This window comes from Malaclemys terrapin, chromosome 3 (genome assembly GCF_027887155.1).
Source record: "Malaclemys terrapin pileata isolate rMalTer1 chromosome 3, rMalTer1.hap1, whole genome shotgun sequence".
Lineage (NCBI taxonomy): Eukaryota > Metazoa > Chordata > Testudines > Emydidae > Malaclemys > Malaclemys terrapin.
In genome coordinates this window covers 90,632,555-90,654,656 of record NC_071507.1, presented here as the reverse complement: position 1 = coordinate 90,654,656, position 22,102 = coordinate 90,632,555, and the positions used below count along the sequence as shown (strand labels likewise).

The following is a 22,102-nucleotide window of genomic DNA, read 5'->3' as shown; positions in this document are numbered from 1 at the left end:
CTTGAGCATTCCACCATGTTCAGCATGCCAGACCTGAATCCGTTCTTCCCACTGTTCTCTGGAAAGTTTGTGCTGGTCCATTACTCTGATACATGGAAGGAAGTTAGAAGTATTAGGTTACTTGTTCTGCTGCATATAGTTGCAATATTTAACTTTGCTATGCATTTATATTTATGTCACACTTTTCCCCCACTCTTGTGATCTGCAGATAAAGCTGTTTTAAGATTACTGCTGTAGCATTTCTGAACAAAACTGGTATCCCTCTACAGGAAGTGCACGTGTGTTGCTGAAATGAACCTCACAAAAAGCCTAAATGCCCCCGCACCTCACCCCTTCAGCCAGGAACAAATGCCTTTAGGAGAAGGACTAGTTCATGAAGTGGAACACAGGTAATTGCCCATCTCTCCCCAGCAAGAACCCCTGGCTGTCACTGACCAAGGCCACAGTCTCATTCCACAAGGGCATGAAGGTAGAACACATGACCCCTTGACCAAGTGGAACAGTTTATGGAAAGAAAAACGCACACCACTGAGACAGTTGGAGGAGTGAGTTAAAAAGAGAAGTTCATTTCTGCAGCTGGAGAGTGTGTCATTGGGATAATTTGATTTTAAAAATTAACGACGTGCAAACAGAACTTCTCCAGGGGCAGGGTTGTTCATAATGGCAATCTGCTGTTCCCCACTCAAAACCTGCTTACAGTTGCTAGTGCTTAGGCTTTGGGGGAGAGGGGGATCCAAACTCTAACTGAAAGAAGTAAAAATATTCCCTTATCTATTTTCTGATGAAAGGAAGTATTGAGTAGTGCTCTCCAGTCGTGCGCATGCAGCCTGGATGGAACAGAGGACAATGAGATGCAGAGGCTTTAACTCTTGAAGTGTCATGCCTTCTGATCATACCATTTTTTGAGGGAGTTCAAATAAGTGGAATACACTGGAAGACTTAGGGCAGCTTTACCCTTTTATTTTAAAGCACTCACCGTTGAGGGATCAGGCGTTCTGAATTGAGGTACCCAGACTTGTGTAATTCTTTATTGTAGTCTCCAAATTTGGCTTGCACAGCATAGGAGCCAAGAAGAACTGCTGTTTCAGGTGGGCAGTAGATCTCATCGCTGAGGATCCCTTCCTTCACTTGCAGGAAGAACAGCTTCTGGGTGATGTCCTGGATCAGCTCCTCAGACACATCTTCAGGGAAGAACTTGGCACGGAATTTGAACTGGAGGGGATTTTCCTTTTTGACTTCCTGAGCAGAGACCTGAGACAAAACAAACACACAGACCCAAAAACTGAGCAGATGGCTAACTGACAATAGGAGATGTTTCTTTCACAAAGAAAGGGTTTTGGGGGTGTTCTAGTATAGGTTTACAGACAAGATTACTTCAGGAATTTACTGTCAATATGGCCCAACTCTGCAGCAAATTCCTGCACCAACATGGGATCCCTTTCAAATCCATGTGCACCTATGTAAGTGCCAGGGTCCACCCATGAGGCATTCATTGTAGGATCACTCCTACGATAGCACAAAATTTAACATACAGTTAATCCAAAGAGCAGCCTGTTTCGTTACAAGAAAAAAGGCAAAGACAGTATCCTTCTAACACTCCCCATCAACTCCTTTCACTAGATAGTGGGGGCAAATGGATACTATTTCAAAGGGAAACACATACCTCAGACTGATCTATACTCCATGCCAGATGGTTTTGGGGGGGGGGGGGGGGGAGGGAGGAGAGGGAGAGACTAGAAGGAAAATGAAGTTCTGTTTACATTTTAAGCAACAAACAGAAGACCATCCCAAACTATGGCCCATGGAACCGCAGGTGTTCCATGTGATCAGTCCATTGCTTCAGAATGCTGGCTCTCCTCCTTACTCCCAGCTGCTAAACAGCATGAAAACTTTAATACTCTTTATGCATCTCATGTGGAAAAATACTCAAAAAAACATTTGCTGTAGTTTCCGTAAATGTGTCACGACTGAGAAGTGCACAGTCTGACCTACTGGAGAACCCAGTTGCATGGACAACTTCCTGTTCCTATGCTGGGTTTACAGAGAAGCCATGAACTGATCAGGACTCCCGGCATTCTGTCAGAGTCCAGGACTGGAGTCCTCTGTTAGGGTTCAGCTTCTATCCCAGCAACTGTTCACCGGTCCCCAGATGGCAGGTTGGAATTTACTAGCTCTTAAGAGGCCAGTGGACCAGGGTTTAAGACCCGCAGTCCCGGATAATATGGGAGCAGAGACTGCCACAATAAACTCTGTATATTCAGGAACACAAGAATTGCCATACTGGGTCAGACCAGTGATCTGTCCAGTTCCTTGTCTGACAGTGACCAGCACCAGACACCTCAGAGAAAGGTACAAGAAACTTCACAGTTGGCAGATGTGGAATAATCTGTCTGCTCACCAAGGGCTCATCTTAATCCCCAACACATCTGAAAACCACTGAACAAAGAGTACATTAAATTACAGCATAATACTTTTTAAAATCTAGAAATGAACCATCTATTCTAATGAGCCTGACAACTAATTCTATACTAGCATGAAAGATTAAGCACCATAAATTAGCAGGTTCCACTAAGAGAAATAAAAATAGCTGCTTATTTTGTGGAAAGCCCTGATGTGCTGGGGCTAGACTCAAGGTACACCCTGCTAAAGTGATTGCAAACAGCTCTATCACATTTATACACCACAGACTGCCAATATGCATGCACAGGGATGGGAGTGAACTCCAGTTTGCTAGACCATTGTTCACAGGATTCCTGCCACCCTAAGTCAGCTGGTTCTCTTAAAAAAAGCCACAAACATGGAGCTGTAGGAAATTAACAGCAGCATCTACAGGACTGACATCAGCAATTGATATCACAACATGACTCTTACACCAAAAGTTAGCCTCTTTTCAATATTTAACCCAAAACAGCAATTACCTTTTTATCAAGTTTCAGCCAAGTCGGAAATCCTTTGTTGTCCATATACTGAAGACCAAAGTACCATACTTCACGCAAGCCTATTGTCTTAACCACCTGAAACAAAATAAAATAAGAGTTAATATACCTGTAAAATGTCATTTGGACCATCAGCTCTCTTCGTTGAACACCCCCCGCCCGCCCACACACACACAACTAATTAATGTTCTAACAGGCCTCCCTTCTTCCCATCCACCCAAGGTTGCCAGCTTCAGGACCTCCAGTTGCAGCCCCTGACTGCTGAGCTAGTCCAGCCAAAAATCAGATCTCCCAGACAGGAAAGTAAACAGCAGGAGGTAACAGAGCATTAGCTGCATATTTCTACTCCCAAAAAGGAGGGTGAGAAGTGACTGATGGAAGGCCTACCGTCTGTGTGTGGCGGATGGATTTGTGCTTCATGATGCTACTCAAGCAGAATTGCTTGGTATAAGGCACTTCAAAAGATGTGTTGGTTGGAAGAAGGGAAAGGAGAGTTTGCAATTGTATCTGGAGCCAGTGGATACCATTATTTTGAAGAATCAAAATGATGAAATTATAAAAGAAACCCCTCTCCAAGGCTTCAGCTTTGCTGCAAAAAAAGGTGCATTTTTACCGTGGGAAATTAAAACACTAAAATCCTTGTGGAGACAAGGCATGGGCAGTTTCTCTGTGAGGTAGTTAAGTGAGGTCAGCCCTATACCTCTGCCTGTGGTTGAGGTCACTGTAAACACTACAAGTGCCTTGTCTCCACTAGGGTTTTAGGGCTTGCCTACACATAGGGTAGTTCTTGAGTAACAGTATGTGTGGACACTTATCTGGAATAAGAACACCTCGTTCCAGTGGGTTAAGCTAAACAGCAATGAGAACAAGGTACTTTTATTTCAGATAAGGGTCCACATATGGAGTTACTTAGGAACAACCCCATGTGTAGACAAGCCATTGCAGTGGAATAGCTAACAGGTGTTATCCCACAGTAGCGCACACAGCCCTCTTGACAGCAAAGCAAGCTTAAATGTAAATGCGGATACAGTACTTTGCACCAACTAGAAGCACCTCTAGATACTTCTATTACAGTAGCATCTAGAAGTACAATCCCCATTGTGTTGGACAGCTGAAACTATCAGGTAGTCCCTTCCCTGAAGATTTTACAATGTAAACAGACAGATGGTGGGAACTTTTGGGAAAGGGGGAGCCTATACAAGAAGGATGGGCTCCACCTAAACCAAAATGGAACCCGATTACTGGCACGTAAAATTAAAAAGGTCAGAGCAGTTTTTCAACAAAGGGCTGGGGGAAAGCCAACAGGTGTGGAGGAACACGTGGTTCGGAAAGAGACATCCCTTAGGGGAGGATCTATTAATGGAGATTCTCTATGTCCTAGTAAGGAGGAGAGGATGCAAGATAATAAAATACAAGTAGGATCTAATGAGAAACAGTCAAATGAAAAAGAGGGGGGGAAAAAATGAGTCCCAATTACATCATGTAATGGCAGACGGCTAAAAATGTCAAGTTTTTAAAGTGCTTATACACAAATGCTAGAAGTCTAAATAATAAGATGGGTGAACTAGAGTGCCTCATATTAAATGAGGATATTGATATAATAGGCGTCACAGAAACTTGGTGGAATGATGATAATCAATGGGACACAGTAATACCAGGGTACAAAATATATCTGAAGGACAGAACAGGTTGTGCTGGTAGGGGGGTGGCACTATATGCGAAAGAAAGCATAGAATCAAATGAAGTAAAAATCTTAAGTGAACCAAACTGTATAATAGAATCTCTATGGATAGTAATTCCATGCTCAAACAAGAATATAGCAGTAGGGATATATTACCAACCACCTGACCAGGATGGTGATAATGACTGAAATGTTCAGAGACATTTGAGAGGCTATAAAAATAAAAACTCAATAATAATGGGGGGTTTCAACGATCCCCATATTGGCTGGAAAAAGAACAAGAGTACTTGTGGCACTTTACAGACTAACAAATTTATTGGAGCATAAGCTTTCGTGGGCTACAGCCCACTTCTTCGGATGCATATAGAGTGGAACATATACACATACAGAGAGCATGAACAGGTGGGAGTTGTCTTACCAATTAAGTAAGAGAAAAAAAAATATATATATATATATATATATTTTCCACTCTATATGCATATATAGATGGCATATATCACATTGGTAGATGTGCAGGTGAATGAGCCCCTGATGGTATGGCTTATGTGATTAGGTCCTATGATGATGTCACTTCAATAGATATGTGGACAGAATTGGCATCGGGCTTTGTTACAAGGATAGGTTCCTGGGTCAGTGTTTTTGTTCAGTGATGTGTGGTTGCTGGTGAGTATTTGCTTTAGGTTGGGGGGTTGTCTGTAAGCGAGGACAGGTCTGTCTCCCAAGATCTGTGAGAGAGTGAGCGATCATCTTTCAGGATAGCTTGTAGATCTTTGATGATGATCAGGACTAGATGGTATTCACCCAAGAGTTCTGAAGGAACTCAAATATGAAATTGCAGAACTACTAACTGTAGTTTCTAACCTATCATTTAAATCAGCTTTTGTACCAAATGACTGGAGGATAGCTAATGTGATGCCAATTTTTAAAAAGGGCCTCCAGAGGTGATCTCAGCAATTACAGGCCAGTACACCTGACTTCAGTACCAGACAAACTGGTTGAAACTATAGTAAAGAATAATATTGTCAGACACATAGATTAACATAATTTGTTGGGGGAATAGTCAACATGGTTTTTGTAAAGGGAAATCATGCCTCACCAAATAGAATTCTTTAAGGGGTCAACAAGCATGTGGACAAGGGGGATCCAGTGGGTATAGTGTACTTAGATTTTCAAAAAAAAAATCTTGACAAGGTCCCTCACCAAAGGCTCTTAAGCAAAGTAAGCTGTCATGGGAAAAGAGGGAAGGTCCTTTCATAGATCGGTAACTGGTTAAAAGATAGGAAACAAAGGGTAGGAATAAATGGTCAGTTTTCAGAATGGAGAGAGGTAAATAGTGGTGTCCCGCAGGGGTCTGTATGGGGACCAGTCCTATTCAACATATTCAGAAAGGATCTGGAAAAAGGGGTAAACCGTGAGGTGGCAAATTTGCAGATGATACAAAACTACTCAAGATAGTTAAGTCCCAGTCAGACTGCGAAGAGCTACAAAAGGATCTCACAAAACTGTGTGACTGGGCAACAAAGTGGCAGATGAAATTCAATGTTGATAAATGCAAAGTAACGCACACTGGAAAACATAATCCCAACTATACATATAAAATGATGGGGTCTAAATTAGCTGTTACCACTCAAAAAAAAGAGACCTTGGCGTCATTGTGAATAGTTCCCTGAAAACATCCACTCAATGTGCAGCAGCAGTCAAAAAGGCTAACAGAATGTGGGGAATCATTAAGAAAGAGATAGATAGTAAGACAGAAAGTATCATATTGCCTCTATATAAATCCATGGTACGCCCACATCATGAATATTGCGTGCAGATGTGGTCGCCCATCTCAAAAAAAGATTATCTTGGAATTGGAGAAGGTTCAGAAAAGGGCAACAAAAATGATTAGGGGTATGAACTGGCTGCCATATGAGGAGAGATTTATAAAACCGGGACTTTTCAGGCTTGGAAAAGAGACGACTAAGCAGGGATAGGATAGAGGTCTATAAAATCGTGACTGGTGTGGAGAACGTAAATAAGGAAGGATTATTTACTCCTTCTCATAACACAAGAACTAGGAGTCACCAAATGACATTAATAGGCAGCAGGTTTAAAACAAACAAAAGGAAATTTTTTCTCCACACAATGCACAGTCAACCTGTGGGACTCCTTGCCAGAGGATATTGTGAAGGCCAAGACTATAATAGGATTCAAAAAAGAACTAGATAAATTCATAGAGGATAGGTCCATCAATGGCTATTAGCCAGGATGGGCAGGGAAGGCGTCCCAGGCATCTGTTTGCCAGAAGCTGGGAATGGGCGACAGGGGATGGATCACTTGATTATTTGTTCTGCTCATTCCCTCTGGGGCACCTGGCATTGGCCACTGTCGGAAGACAGGATACTGGGCTATATGGACCTTGGTCTGACCCAATATGACCGTTCTTACGAACAAACACTGTTTGAGGAGTGGGAAACTCCCACAAGAACTGTAGTAAGGTATATGGTTACTGAGAATGTTAGTGTACTCAAACCATTTGAAAGCGAAGAGCTTAGAAAATCCTTTATAATACATCAAAAATAGTATATGAACCTCTCTTAAGGATCAAATTAGAGTTATACTATAACTGGTACCATCTTAAAATCATGTAATCTGTGAACTGCAGATATGCTGGTTTCTCTGGTCAAAAAAGGTGACACCACAAATGCCAGAAAGAGATTTGAGATTTAGACCAGGACAGCATTTTTATTTTCCTTCCCTTGTTTATGGTACTTGTGATGCCATTCAGGGCACAGAGGCCAAGATGTTTGCAGCTCAGATTTCTCAGGAGTGTAGGAAAGTAGTTTCATTAATGCTCCACTAATTGTATTTTTATAAAAGTCAAATTCATGCAAACATCTTGTTCAGAGTCCAAAAACTTCCTGTCCTCAGAGCACTTACCTGACCTTCACGTCACAGTTTGCTTTCCTTGAATTTAGTACCCAATGAGCCAGAAGCTGGCAGTTAGCATGTGAGAATGCCTTTAAAAAACCCCAGCAACTATGTTGATTACCACTCTGGGGGGGTTACAGTTTCAGTGGCCATGGCTGATTAGTGATAGACAATCTGTAAGTTACAGCAATGCACATGACTCAAGGGAAACTGGAATTCAAAGGAGAGGTTACACAGAGGAATTACAAGCTAGATGCCCTACTCAAGAACATAAAGGTCATCTCACACACCTGTGGGGGCTATTTCCCACTTGTTTGAAGTGTACCTATTTTAAAAAAAAAAAAAAAAAAAAGGAGGAGGAATATGCTCTTGCACAACTCAGAATGCGGTCCATACGATTCTTGTGCCCTACTTTGGCTGGCTCATAAGTGAAATGCTAATTTTACTAAAAATAGACTTTAGGTCAAAACAAATCTTATGTTGTCATCAGAACATAACAAAAGTCCGGGGTTTTGGAAGGTGGTGGGTGGTAAGAGGAACACACCTCAACTAGCAACTGGTACTTGACTAAAATCCCTCCTCCTTCCCAGCTGCAGAATTGGTTTGTTCCATCACAAGAAGCCTGAGAGGTTCCTGAGGTCTAGGTATATTCTGAAGAGAGGGAAATTGAGCTTTACTCCAAACTCTCTGGCAGGGAGATAATGGTGACAAGAATGCCAACGCTCAAAATTCATTCTGCTGCACAAAGCCCAGTTCTCGTGATTTTATGGCAAGTGTCATGGTTTGAGGTTTTTATTAAAGTCCCAACTGTTGCACTCCAGAAAATCTCAAGTTTAATTGAAAAAATATAGTTTTCTAGTCTGCAGAAGCTTGAAAAAAAAAGAGCCATCAAGTCTTCAAAGTCAGATTTTAAAATGCATTTAGGTGCCTAACTCCTATTTCAATGGAAGTTAGGCTCCCACAAACTTAAAAATCTGCCCCCAGCAACAGAGGACAAAGAAGCCTCATTTTTTTTTAAATCTCATGCATTTTGAGATTTGAATCAGGATTTAACTAAGTGGGGATGGTAATACAGAAAACCTAGATCAAACCACAAAATCCAGTAACTGGATACATGCATCAGCTCACCATTGAGACCTTTAGATACAACTTAAAAAAAAAAAAATGATTCCCATTGTCAAGATGGCAAGTAAAGGGTACTGAAGCAGCAAATTCTAGAGTCTCATATCTATTCCAGATGGAGTAAGATGCTTGGTAATCCTATGAAAGCCAACTAACAGCAGCATGCAATTAAAAGGCAGAAGATGAAAAAATAAGGCCACATTCTAAAGCTATTTTTATTGCCTACAGCACAGTCACACTGCAGGGCCTAATCCTACTGCTCGTATTTGATTGGTCTCTTAGGAAACACCATGGCAGCCAACAGGAATACTCCATGAGTTAAGCAAGCAGGATTTAGCTCATTTTTGCAATGATGAAGGACTTAAGCCTTATCTTCAGTGCAATTGAGCCAGTTTAAGTTAAAATCATGTTCAACAGAACTATTTGAATCTACTCTCCAGCAAGGTTACAACTCATTTAAAAAGGCCTTTAAGTTCAAGGGTCATTTGGCTCTTTCCAGATCAAATAAAGCAATTGTACTACTCATTTAAAAAGTCAAGACACTACTTTAGCTGATAGCATATATTATTTAGTTTATTTGTAGGACAGGGGTAGTCAATAGGTGGACCACCTGCCAAATCTGGACCATCAGATGCCTTTGAAAGGACCCAGAAATTGTAGTTATTTTTTTATTATTTTCTCTGGACCCTGACTATACCTTCACCAAGAAATTTGTAGCTTGACAAAAAATAATTGACTACCCCTGTTGCAGGGGTAACCTAGTTCACCTTGACAAGCTATTACAAATGGTCTACTTGACAGATGCTGCTCCCTGACCTCTGGGGATTTTGAAATGTTAACTCCAGGCACCACAATTAAGATAGATTTTCACAGATCACAAGAATGTGATACGCCATGATGGTCTGTGATTTTAACAAGTCATATAGAATTAACATGCGCTCACACTTTGCAATAGGTACTTAAAAAAATTACGTGATGCGATATTTAAAAAATAAGCAGATGGTATGTAGCTTTATAACCTAGTACTTTTCCAATTATTTTGTTTGTATTAAAGATATTGACTAGATGGGAGATCAGTCATTGATACGGATGGGACTAAGTTTTGGTTAACCGATGTTTGATCAGTGTGAATGTACAAACAGAATGACACAAACTGGACTAAGGATCTTCAGTTTAATCACAAAAATTGTTTGTTAATTAAGCCAGCAACTCTCAAAGTAGGTGTTGCCTTCCCAAGTGTATTCTCAGTTGTTTAAAGGAGGTGAGTGTGCCACCAACTTGATCCCATTCCATTACCCATAAGTTACCGTGCAGAAACTAGTGGCTGTTTTTGAAAGATTGTAGGAATCCAGGATTGTGAAACTCCTTGTGCTGTGGGAAAAGTATGAAGACCCTGAATATGAGCCTGATCTAAAAGGAAAGGGGTTGGAACATTCATAGGCTTAACTTTTTAAATAAAATAAACACACACCTTTACACAAGCCAGTGAAGTAGTTTCTAATTAAATAAAGGTTCAGAGGTCTGCCATACACACAGTAAGTTTGAAAACAGAGTTTGCTAGTAATCCGCAGAGCTTGCACTACATGTATTAGAGCCTGCTCATGCAAATTTCAATCTTACTCTGCTGCTTTCAGGTACATTTAGATTTACATGCTTGTTTGGGCTTGTCTACATAGGGAAGTTGTTTTGAATAGTGGAATAACTATAGCTATAACTTAATCTATCAGTTCCCCCATATAGACAAGCCTTTCGTATTACTGCAAGCAGAAAACCAACTGATGTTCGAAAGCCTGAAAATAGGCTACTGGGGTAATGAATTAGGCCAACTTAAGATGAATATTTGATGTTATACTTCCAGTGCTCTACATTCTAGTCTATGAGGGTAGGGATATTTTCCCTTGTCTTTGATATTGTTAAACTTACAGATTTCAAAAGTCCTACTTAAAATGTTTACCAAAAAGGAAAAAGTGGTCTACATCTGTTTCTCTTCTAGAACATGGTGTATTTACATACACTTATACAGGAAGCATAACTTGAGAGAATAGCATACATTGTGGTTCCTTTCAGCAGAAGACTATTTAAAGTCCAATTCTGCTCCAGATAGTGATTCTAAACATGGGGGCGGGGAGAAAATCCATTCTCTCTGTGGATTTCTAGATAAAGTGTGCTGCCTCCTAAAATGAAGACGCCTTCTGATTGCCAGCCCTGAAAGACTCTTGTATCACAGCTGGAGTTATCGGATTCCTTTCATACTCTCACATCACCAGCAGCGAGGGTTCTGCAGCCCAAGTTAGATGTGTTCAATAAAGTGGTGGCTTTTGCCAGACTAGAAGTGCTCTTTAATCAAAACACTTCTTAAAACAAAGACACACACACACACACAAATTCACAGCCAGTCCACAGATTGTGACCTTAAATTGGAAATAAGCTGGTACATTAGTAATGAAAATTGGGTTCACAGTCACCTTTCCTTTTAAAGTCTCCCATTGCTGGGCAAAGGCTCACATAAATAATGGACTGATTGAGTAGTGATATTAAATCTCATGCTTCAGGATTTAAGCCAATCTAATTATTAGGGGTTAGGACAAGTGTGTGGGGCGGGGGGGAGAGGGCAGATTATCACACATCTGCCTAATGTAGGGTTTCTTGCCCCTTCCTCTAAGGCATCTGTTGCTGGACCCTACTGGAGACAGGATACTGAACTGGATGGATCCTGGGTCTGGCAAGTCTTACGTTCCTAGTTAGTTTCACTGTTTCTACACACCGAATGCAAAGTCAACAAAATGAAAGAGCAGGAAAATAATTACTCTCTAATCTTAGGTGTCACTTGCAATAGTAGAAAGTAAACCCCCACCACCATCACCCACCCACATACAGAGTCTGAAGGTTTTAAGTGGATGTTATCCCTTTACGGTAGTTTATTCTAGATTTTTTTTTTTTTAAATGAATACTACTTTCTTTTTCTTACTTCATACAGAAAGCCTGCTTCTAGTCATTGCCTTGTTAAAATTGCCCCTTACATTGTGCTGTTGAGGAGTCCTTGGGAGCCAACTTCTGCATGGACTATGGCAAGATGTTGGTAGACTATAGCTTTATTCTGAATAGCAGCTATTGTCACAAAGCAGAGTGCCTCAGCAACCAGAAAAGATTCAGGTGTGGAAGTTTTAAAATAAAGATCAGTTTAAGTTTCAACCCCACCCCTTCAAAACATAAAAACCCGACAATCTCTCAATGCAGCTTTTCAATTAGACAGATGAATATTGCTGTTCACCTGTGGCCCCCAGAGCTAACTGGTTTCTGATGGGGAACTGATCCCCAACCCAACTCTTGTTCTTTTTAATTGTTTGATGAGAGATGGGAAGAGTTGCTGGAACAGAATATCATGATGGGATAAATGAGACTTTAAAAATAAGTATGTCTGCTTTGGATTACATCAACATACATTCTCCATAGACACGTGGACCTCCCCAGCCCTCTCAGTATTTCCCCCAATATAGAACAAGGTCTTGAGGGAAATTAAATGAGATCTTGTCATTTCAGTGTGAGATTTGCAAGACCTTGTTACCTTTCCAGCAACGGACAGCAATGGAAGACCATGTCAGATTAAAGAGTTTTCTGTCCCAGCATACTATTTCATTGATATTTCATCCCAAACATATGGAAGACTGTTAAAAAGAACAGTGGGCAGGGGTGGGAAAGAAAGGTACTCCTAGGAATCTTGGTAGACGCGGTAAGTCATTGTAAGCGGTAGTAGCCAACACTACTTTGCCACTCCTGTTATTTTTTTAAACTTGTTTTAAGCTTATTTTTCACATCAAAGTTCAACTGTAGTTAAGAAATCTTGAGACTTTTCTGCCATTTATGCAAAAGCTAGCTATATTTAGTATACCACCACTCCGCTTGATTGTATTTCAAGATGGTATATCCATAGAAATAGAGTTAGATATTTGAATAAGCATCTTAAAACAATCACTTCTGCCTGAAATATTTGACTTGCATCTATAGCAGGCAACACTAAAGATTGGGGATAAGATTTTTCAATAATTCCTAAATCATTTTTGAAAGTGAGCCTTTGGAACTTCTGAAAGTAAATATATTCTCCCCCTTCCTACTGCAACCCTCCTCTATTCTCTGCATAGCAAGTCAAGCCAGATCTACAGGTAGCTACTGTAGCTAGGTTATACAACTAAATGCTGCTTTAATTAAAGTCATTTTACTGGAGATTTGGCAAACAGTCTATAGATTTCAAATCTAGCCCAGGTCTGTAGTGATCAAAAGAAATTAAAATTGCATCATTCTTACAATAAAATGTGATATTGCAAGTTAGCTTTCAAGTACAGCAGTGATTGCAAGTCAGACCAAAACAAAAGCTACTCAGACTATCTTTTCTATAAAAAAGGAATCCGCACAGTTCCCACAAGACTGAGTTGGCTCTGGCCAACTCTTGTCTGAAATGTCATTCAAAGCGTGTTGACAAAATTTGTATAAAGAATGCATGCTATTCAGCCAGTTCTGCCTACTTGAGCTGAAAGACAGACTACACAGCCTTTTGTTAAAAGGACCAGTAGAGGAGCAAAGAAAAACTGTTTGACCCAACTCATTCAACATTTTGTAAGAGACGTTAAGCTAATCTTGCCATTTTTGTGTACAGTTTTAGTCTCTCTTTCCAGGCAATATTAATGCTCTGTTGGCATACAGGAGTCTTTATGATTACAAACAAGTTCTCTTTCAAGCCAGAGCTGTGAATCTCTCTAATATATATAGAAGTACAGCTAGGTCTTTGTGAAAAGCAAGCCTAGGATAAATTAGGCCATTCTTGGCCTATTTCTGGTCTACCCAATCAATAAAAACTCTTGAGTATTTGTTACAGGCACAAAAAGAAGGTATAAAAAGGTTTACAAAAATGCCACTTGCCTCAATCCAATCACTGCCTCGTTCTTGTTCTGAGCCATAGCGGCCCCACCTCCCACTAGTGACATCAGAGATGAGCTCATGCTGTTTCTTTTAAACATATCCTCGGAGCAACAGCAAGAGGAGAGTTTGGCTGCCCATGTTCTTCAGTGCCTATAAGACCTGTGTGTTTTGAAGAACCCACTGACACCAGTGGTCAGCCTCTTTGCTTTGTCCTAATGCACAAGGTGGATGTGCCCTATAAAAAGCAGTTACACTTAATATGCAAAATGCCTGACTCTTCTGGGGTCCTGTTACTCTGCAGCCAACTCACAACATCTGTTCCTCAGTTTCGTCCTTGCTTCCCCATCTGTAGAGAATGGTGATAATACCTTCCTTTGGCAATTGCCTTAAGACTTGAATCAAGAAGTGTTATTGTAGAAGTCCAAGGTGTTACAGCAATTCATGTGTGCAATATTTTAACCCAGATATTTAAAAAGATACCTGATGGAAGTAAGTGTGTTCATCATATTTATATAAATCAGTGGTCCCCAATCTTTTTCGTCTGGCGCCACGGAGGACTGTGGCAGCGGACGAGCATCCACCGAAATGCCGCTGACAAGCAGCGTCATCCAGAGGTGTCGCTGCCAAAAATCAGGGGCATTTCGGCGAATGCTCATCCACAGGCCAGTACGTGGGTGCACTTAGACGCCATGGTGCCCACGGGCACCACGGTGGGGACCCCGATATAAAGAGTAGAACCTCAGAGTTACAAACACATTGGGAATGGAGGTTGTAACTCTGAAGTATTCGTAACTCTGAACAAAAGATTATGGTGGATCTTTCAAAAGTTTACAACCGAACATTGACTTAATACAACTTTACTGTGCAGAAGAAAAATGCTGCGTTTATCCATCTTAATTTAAATGAAACAAGCACAGAAACAGTTTCCTTACCTTGTGAAATCTATTTTTTTTTAAACTTTCCCTTTTTTTTTTTTAGTAGTTTATGTTTAACAACGTATTGTACTTGCTTTTCTTATTTCCATCTCTCCTGCTGCCTGATTGCGTACTTTCGGTTCCAAATGAGCTAATGTGATTGACTGGTCAGTTTGTAACTCTGGTGTTCGTAACTGATGTTCTACTGTATATTCAGTTATTAAAAGAATTTGCCCTTAATACACAACCCTCATATTGTCATGTACACCTATATTAGGTCGACTTACAGCCACTGCAGTAATTACTGCGGAGTTCATATCCACACTACCCTCCTTCTGTCAGTGGTGCACATTCCACCGACTTAAGAGGGACCGTGTGGGGAGCGTGGAGCCAGGACCCCGTAGGCAGCCTGGCTCCGCGGGAAGAGGATTTTCTTGTCAATTTCACAGCTCTAACCTGGAGCCATGAAATTGACAAGAATGACAGCCAACAGCTGACATAAGTAAAGCAGCATCTACATGGACAATGTCGCCCTAATTATACCAATATAAGCCCTACGCCTCTGGTGGAGGTAGAGTTAGGCCTTGTCTACACTATAAAGTTTTGTTAGCAAAAGCGGCCTTTTGCTGACAAACAGGGGAGATGTACACACTACAAAGCTACTTTTGGTGGCAAAACGCTGCTGTTTTGCCAACAAAATAAAACCACCTCAATGAGAGGCATAAAGCTTTTTGCAGCAAAGTCAAAGTGACAAAGCATCAGAGTAGACACTGCTGTTTGTTTTGTCCACATAAGTGGCTTCCATCAGTATCCCACAATGCCTGCTGTAACTGCTCTGCTCACTGTTTGGATCTCTGCTGTCCTGCAGGCATGCGCCCCTCCCCTTTCAAAGCTACCTGAAGTATCTGACAGCTGAGCATGCTGCTCCATTTGGAGAACAAAGAGCAAATTTAAATTTTATTAGAGAATATTTAAAAAATAAACAATACAGAAAATTTGAGGCGTCAGTTATTAACGTGGAATGCCCCTATTCTGCCCTGCACTTGGGGAGGGGGGGGGAGAAGAGGACACCAGGGCCTGATGTGGGGGGAGTGTCCCCCTCCCCCTGCCTCAGGATAGGTCTTTCAGCCTGCTGTCTTCCCCGCCCCAGACACACCTCTCTCTCCCCCCCACACCACCACCACCACACACACACTTCAGTCCTCAGCTGCTTCTTCAACCTAGTAGGATGTCCCTGGAGAAACCTGCATCACGTGACGCTATATGTGCCCCATGAGGCATTGCAAACCCTTCCCAAAGCACCCTGCAGCCAGTTGCACAGTGGGATAGCTACCCACAGTGCACTGCTCTGTGTCGATGCAAGAGCTGCTAGCATGGATGCCCTCTGCCGACACAAGGAGCTAGTGTGGATGTGCAACAGCGGTTTTAATTAAAGCGCTTTAAATTAAAGCGGAATAACTTTTGCTGACAAAACTTTGTGGTGTAGACAAGGCCCTATTATGTTGGTGTAGTGGAGCAGTTTTATTGGAGGGAGTAAGACTGTAGTGTGTACAATGGTAGAGTTAGGTCGACATAAGCTTCCCTATGTTGATCTAACAGTGTACTGTAGCTCAGGGCTCATTCTACAGTATGTCCCTCTACATCAGTAGAAAGACAAAAGTCACTAATCTAGACAAGACATATCATCAGCTTAAGGTAAGACATTACCCACATGAAAGGGTTTTAAACAGCTCATTCTTCACAGGACAGCACATCAGCAATGGAAGAAACTAGCAAGGTGGCACAGTGAAACCTTTCCAGGATGCTCTACTATACCTCTGGCACCCAGAGAATGAAACTCAATATAAAGGGAAAGATTCATAATCACTTGGAAATGGGCTTCACTAGAGAAACGTGGGCCCCAGGGATACTAATCAGCCTCTCTCATACCCTTTGGAATATAAGCCATTAAAGTCATTACCATTGCCCCTTGATTCCAGGCTGTTATTGTCTCCTTCCCTTTGTAATCCCCTAGCAGGGACAGATGCCCAATATTTAAAGTCTCAGAGTGAGATTAATAATTATTAAATGACTGAGTAATTTCATAAGATACTGCAACCTCACAGAAGGTGCACTGAGTTCTAGCAGAGGCTCATTATGGGGGAGATTATGTTCGTAAATGTGTTTATTGTGTTCACCATACTGAGAGGACAACCCATGAGCGTCTCTGCTGGAGAGAATAAGGCAAATATCAAGAGCAGTAAAGGCTGGATCAATGCACTAGTGGATATTTGACAGACATACCATTTATTTGTTAGTTATCTCTAACATAAAAAAAGTGGCCAATTATTATTATTATTATTTTTAAGGATCTTTGCTTATTTATTGTGGCCAAGTCCAAAGGCAACAGTCAGGCTTTAGAATACCCCATTCTGATATGCCCTGTACAAAGTCAGAAGAGAAACGGTTCATGACGTGAAGAAGCGCTTACAATCTACAATGGTTTCACACACATGCACAACTGACCTGGTCAAATAGCTGTTTGCCTGTAGTGTTAGGCTGGATGGCAAACTCCAGCTCCGCATCCATAGTGGTAACTCGAACATTGAGCTAAAGGGAAAATAAGTAGAGTGATTTAAAAAATATTGAAAAACCATACAACCAGTGTGAACTATATGTATATTTCATAGAACCAGTACTGTACATGTTTTTAAGCATTATTTCCAATAAAAAAAATTCTTAAAGGCATCATAGGCATCTTTACCTCACTGAGGATGAGCATTAACAATGGCTCCAGTCTCTCACTCTCTTTTAAAAATAAAAAGACTATTTACATTTTAGTGTATTCCTCAATTAGAGTTTTGCATTATCACATAGACAAAGTTAATTAAGGGCACTGACTTCACTGGCTTATCCAGATTGCTCCACAGGTTTTGTTACTCAGCCTGGAATTGGATTGGACTTCTGGTTAAATGAGAAAACATTTTAGTGTTGATTGCTTCTGAGCACAGCACATGGTGAGCAAGGACTGCATGCTGCATTTAAGACACCCCTTAATCCTAAAAGAATGTCATAATGACCAAATTAAATTTAGAAGTTTAAAATTATATGTTCAGCTCCCCTTTATGCTAGAGCTAGATTTAACATAAGGTTTTAAAGGTAAAAGGCAGTTGATTATTCTTCCAAGCCAATCAGCATTAATCCAATGAACGTCAATTATTATGCTTATAACTGATCTGCTGAGCATGTAAAAAGGCATTAAGGGAGGTTTAAGAACACTGTGGAACAAATATTTTAATAATAAATCTGATTAATTGTGTTTTTTCCAAAGGCAAAAGGAGAAAGGTGATCAAGTGTATAAAATAGAAAGGTCAGTACTGTATGCAGAATACTAGAGATAATTTCTTTGTTACTAGTAAAATGTCTATTAATTTAAAAAAAAAACAAAAAAACAAAAAAACACCACACCAGGAAAGCAGCAACCAAGCCTGCAGGAAGGATCATAAGGAGCCGCACAGTAGTGGCAGCTCAGAAAAGGATTGTCTGAAGGTATGATACAACAATACTGTCACCTAAAAAGTACTGCACTTTGCACACCTCAGGAAGACTCCTCCCTCCACCCCCAGGGTTGCAACATAAATATCGGTAAGGGAGAGGTAATAAACTATGAGAACAAGAACTTGAAACCACAGACAGTTTTGCTACACAAGATGAGGGATAGGGGATGTAATGCTCTCCTCTTCCTTCTTTGTTCCACCATTTGCTTCCTGTATAATCTGCATTTCTAAAATAATGCAAGGATATTTTTATTTGCCAGCTACATATTGTACAGCTTGGTGTATTTTTCCTCCTCCTTAGGGTGAAAAGATGGAGGCATCATTTTACGAATGCAACACTACAGAAAGCCAAAACTAACAGAACAGAAAAGTCTGCTATAGGTGACAAGTATCAGAGGGGTAGCTGTGTTAGTCTGAATCTGTAAAAAGCAACAGAGGGTCCTGTGGCACCTTTAAGTCTAACAGAAGTATTGGGAGCATAAACTTTCGTGGATAAGAACCTCACTTCTTCAGACTCAATACTTCTGATAGTCTTAAAGGTGCCACAGGACCCTCTGTTGCTATAGGTGAGGAACTTGTATACCAGTGACATTTCAAAATATTTTTAGACCGGGATTAAGAGGTGGAAGAGGAATATCTGCCCTTTTGCACAGTGTTTCAAGTTTAAATAGCTTTCAGCTACTTAAAAATAATGTAGATACTGGAGACCGCCCTTGAAAATTATAATTTCTATATGAAACTACACTTATGTCAACTGTAAAATATTGGCAATACTAGTTTTAATGTATTTAATTACAAAATGGAACACCTTCAAGTTAAAACGTAAGACACTTTCAGTGAGTTACATAGGCTCCAAGAGTCATTAAAATAACAAGCTATTAGAAAAAAAAATCTCTCCATTCCTTCTTTCCAGTTATTTACCTATTGAAGAATCAACAGTTGCACAATTGTGTATCCGCCGTGGCCAAACCCTAGAAGCAGTCTGCTAGATGACCCAATGCCTTTAAGGGTTTGTTCAAATAAAATGATACTGTTTAAAAACAGTCAAGCATGAGAGAATTTTGCAGGTTCTAGATTTCTTTTCAACTGAATCTAAACTTTTTGAAAACTTCTTTTCCACCCTAGCTCTAGTATTTGCAGAGTTCTGGAATGCTTTAAAATATGAGACAGTACCCAATTTCCACGCTTAAAAAAAAAAAAAGTATTTTTCCTGTCAAAAGGGAAGGAAGGATTTTCCAACTCAATGTGCACTAGAGGTACGGCGGGAGGGGAAGAGACATTGAAAGCTGAAAGTAAGCTCTATTTAGAAATGGCAAGACCAAAATCTGAAGATCTAACCCCTGCCAAATAAAAAAATCTTCTTGCCCACCCCCTGCAACACAGGAACGTCAGATAATATTATATACTAATCTCTCCACACACCCTCTAAGGAATGCATACATTCGTAATCCTTACATACAATACAAAGCTGCAGTTCCTTTAGATTATTTACACTTTTGGCTGAAAGCCACATTGTGGGGTAAAGTACATCTTTGCAGAGATTAAGGAGGTTGAAAGGATATTTTCCCTACCACCACAGAGCTGAATCCTACTGCCTTCCTATACATGGCATTCCAACTGACATCAAGTTACAGGTCTTGCTTTAGTAGCAACTAGCACATCATTACTGTATGAGTGGGGGGAATATTAAGAGTTCTTTAGCTCCCTAGTTTTAAAGGATATCAAAGATTAAGTACTCAGATAGTGAGATATCCTCCTGGTTATACTTAATTTTTAAGAAGCTACAGAAACAGCCACACAATCAGCTACTGCTTATAAAGGTCCCACATCTCACATTTATTTTTAGTTGTTTGAACAGGGGTTAGCTGTAAGAACATAGGGCAAAACCGTTACATGTAAACTATCTGCTCTCTCTGTTGCAGTGGGCTATACCGTAATGCTAAACATGTATTCCACTGGCTGCCTGATTCATCCAAATATTAATTTTCCCTACACTGAGACAAGGTTAGTGAACCCTCTCATTCTGCATTTCAAAAAAGGTTCATGATCAACTAAGTGGCCAGCAGAGCTAAGGAAGAACTTGGCTCTGGAGCCTGGATATCTGTCAGTGCCAAAGAGGTCAGACAGGGACCACTCATTGATCTCTAGAAAGAGAAACATTATGCTTTCAATTGTCCACTGTACTTTCAAGGATCTGTGGCCTTCCTGGTAAGGCTACAGAGTCTTCCATCTAAGAGGTCCCCCCGCACTTCCTGCTTCCCAGTAAGCCTTATTCTGAACAAGAACTCTGTGGTCCGTCTGAAAGCTGATTCTGGAATATTCACACGGAGACATGGTACAAGTTTTTGGTCTCGGAGGCAAGGTAACAAAGGCGGTGTCGAGAGCCTAAACCTTCTTGAGACCCTTGGTGGGAGTCAGGGATTACAAGGCTTTTTTCCCCCCATAAGGTGAGGTCAATGCCAAAGATGTAATCAGCAAGGCCCCTAAGAAAGTAGTGGCCACAGATGAGAGCCAAAGCAAACAGGCTGACAATCTAAATTGCATAGGTACAGACAACTGGAGAAGATGCTATGGTGGGAGCAGACAGATTAGTAGTCTATTAGCAACAGAAACCTCAGTGGAAGGGAGTTAAGGAGGAAGCCTGATGCATAAGAGGGAGACTTCCAAATGGGAAGTCATCTCTGCATGGGGACAGCATGGCAGCTCACCATTTAGGACATCCCTAGTAAATCTTGGCATTATCCCAAAACTGAAATTTGGCCCTTAGCTAAGATAGAAAAACCCACCAATATGGTAGCAGCTCAGACAAGTAAAGGGATAATGTACGTACCATACACAGTGTATGAAATATTTACACTTTAGCATATACAAGTGCTAAACAGCAAGATGCTGTCTTTCCACATTTAGGCCCCAATTCTGCAGACACTTATTCACATTGAGTAGGTTATTCACATGTATAGAATTAAGTAGGCATTATATATTATGTATGTATTTAAGTTTACAGGATCAGGGCCTTAAACAAATGTATTAAATATTTTGTGTTGTGTTTTCATATACAGAAATTAAAAAAAGAAAAAAAACCCCAAAACACATGGCCTGGCCTATGCAGAGACACTCTTGTGCACTCAGAGTGGAAAAAAGAGGAGAAGAATGAACACATCCCACCCCACAGCCAGAGAGAGAACTGTGCAAGTGATGAACTATATAATCATTTCCTCTCTTAGCTTTTCAGCATGATCATAAAATAAGTTTACACTCAGCCTTGAGTCAAACTGTTCAGGTTTAAGATCACAGTTTTTAAGATCACAGTTTTTACAAGCCTCATCTACTGGACTATGGAATACTAAGCCTATGATTTAGACTTGAACAATGTCTGCTCTGAACAACCTACTTGTTATTGGGACAGAAAAGTGGAAGTATGAAGAAAAGTTTCATTCAGGCCCATACATAAACAAGGCTGCTCTGCTCCTACCTACTTAAAAAGATACTGCTGATCTGAAACTGGATTAAGTAGGGCCCTACCAAATTCATGGTCCATTTTGATCAATGTCATGGTCACAGGATTTAAAAAATTGTAAATTTCATGATTTCAGCTATTTAAATCTAAAATTTCACAGTGTTGTAATTGTAGGGGTCCTAACCCAAAAAGGAGTTGTGTGGCTGGGGCAGGGGAAGGGGTCACGAGGTTATGAGGGGTGGGAGAGAAGAGAAGGGTTTCTGGTACTGCTATCCTTACTTCTGCACTGCTGCTAGCAGCAGTGCTGCCTTCAGAGCTGGGCAGCTGGAGAGCAACGGCTGCTGGCTGGGAGCCCAGCTCTGATGGCAGAGCTGCTGCCAGCAGCAGCGCAGAAGTAAGGGTGGCACAGTGTGGTATTGCACCCTCACTTCTGTGCTGCTGCGGGGGACACACACTGCCTTCAGAGCTTGGCCACAGCCGCAGCTCTCCGGCCACCCAGCCTTGAAGGCAAAGCAGAAGTAAGGGTGGCAATACCACGATCCCCCTGAAACTCCCTTTTGGGTCAGGACCCACAATTTGTGAAATGCTGGTTTCCCCCATGAAATCTATATAGTATAGATTAAAGACTA

General features: G+C 40.9%; 1 protein-coding gene across 2 annotated transcripts in view; it reads right to left on the bottom strand.

Moving 5' to 3' along the window:
- The window catches only part of EZR (ezrin), a 56,158-nt gene that overhangs the window by 16,178 nt on the left and 17,878 nt on the right, over nucleotides 1-22,102 (bottom strand). For both annotated transcript variants that reach the window (XM_054021470.1, XM_054021471.1), the window contains exons 3-6: nucleotides 16,986-17,069; nucleotides 2,919-3,014; nucleotides 977-1,251; nucleotides 2-85 (exon numbers count right to left, since the gene is read on the bottom strand). In XM_054021470.1, coding sequence (XP_053877445.1) covers nucleotides 2-85; nucleotides 977-1,251; nucleotides 2,919-3,014; nucleotides 16,986-17,069 — 539 coding nt within the window. The remainder of the gene's footprint in view (nucleotide 1; nucleotides 86-976; nucleotides 1,252-2,918; nucleotides 3,015-16,985; nucleotides 17,070-22,102) is intronic.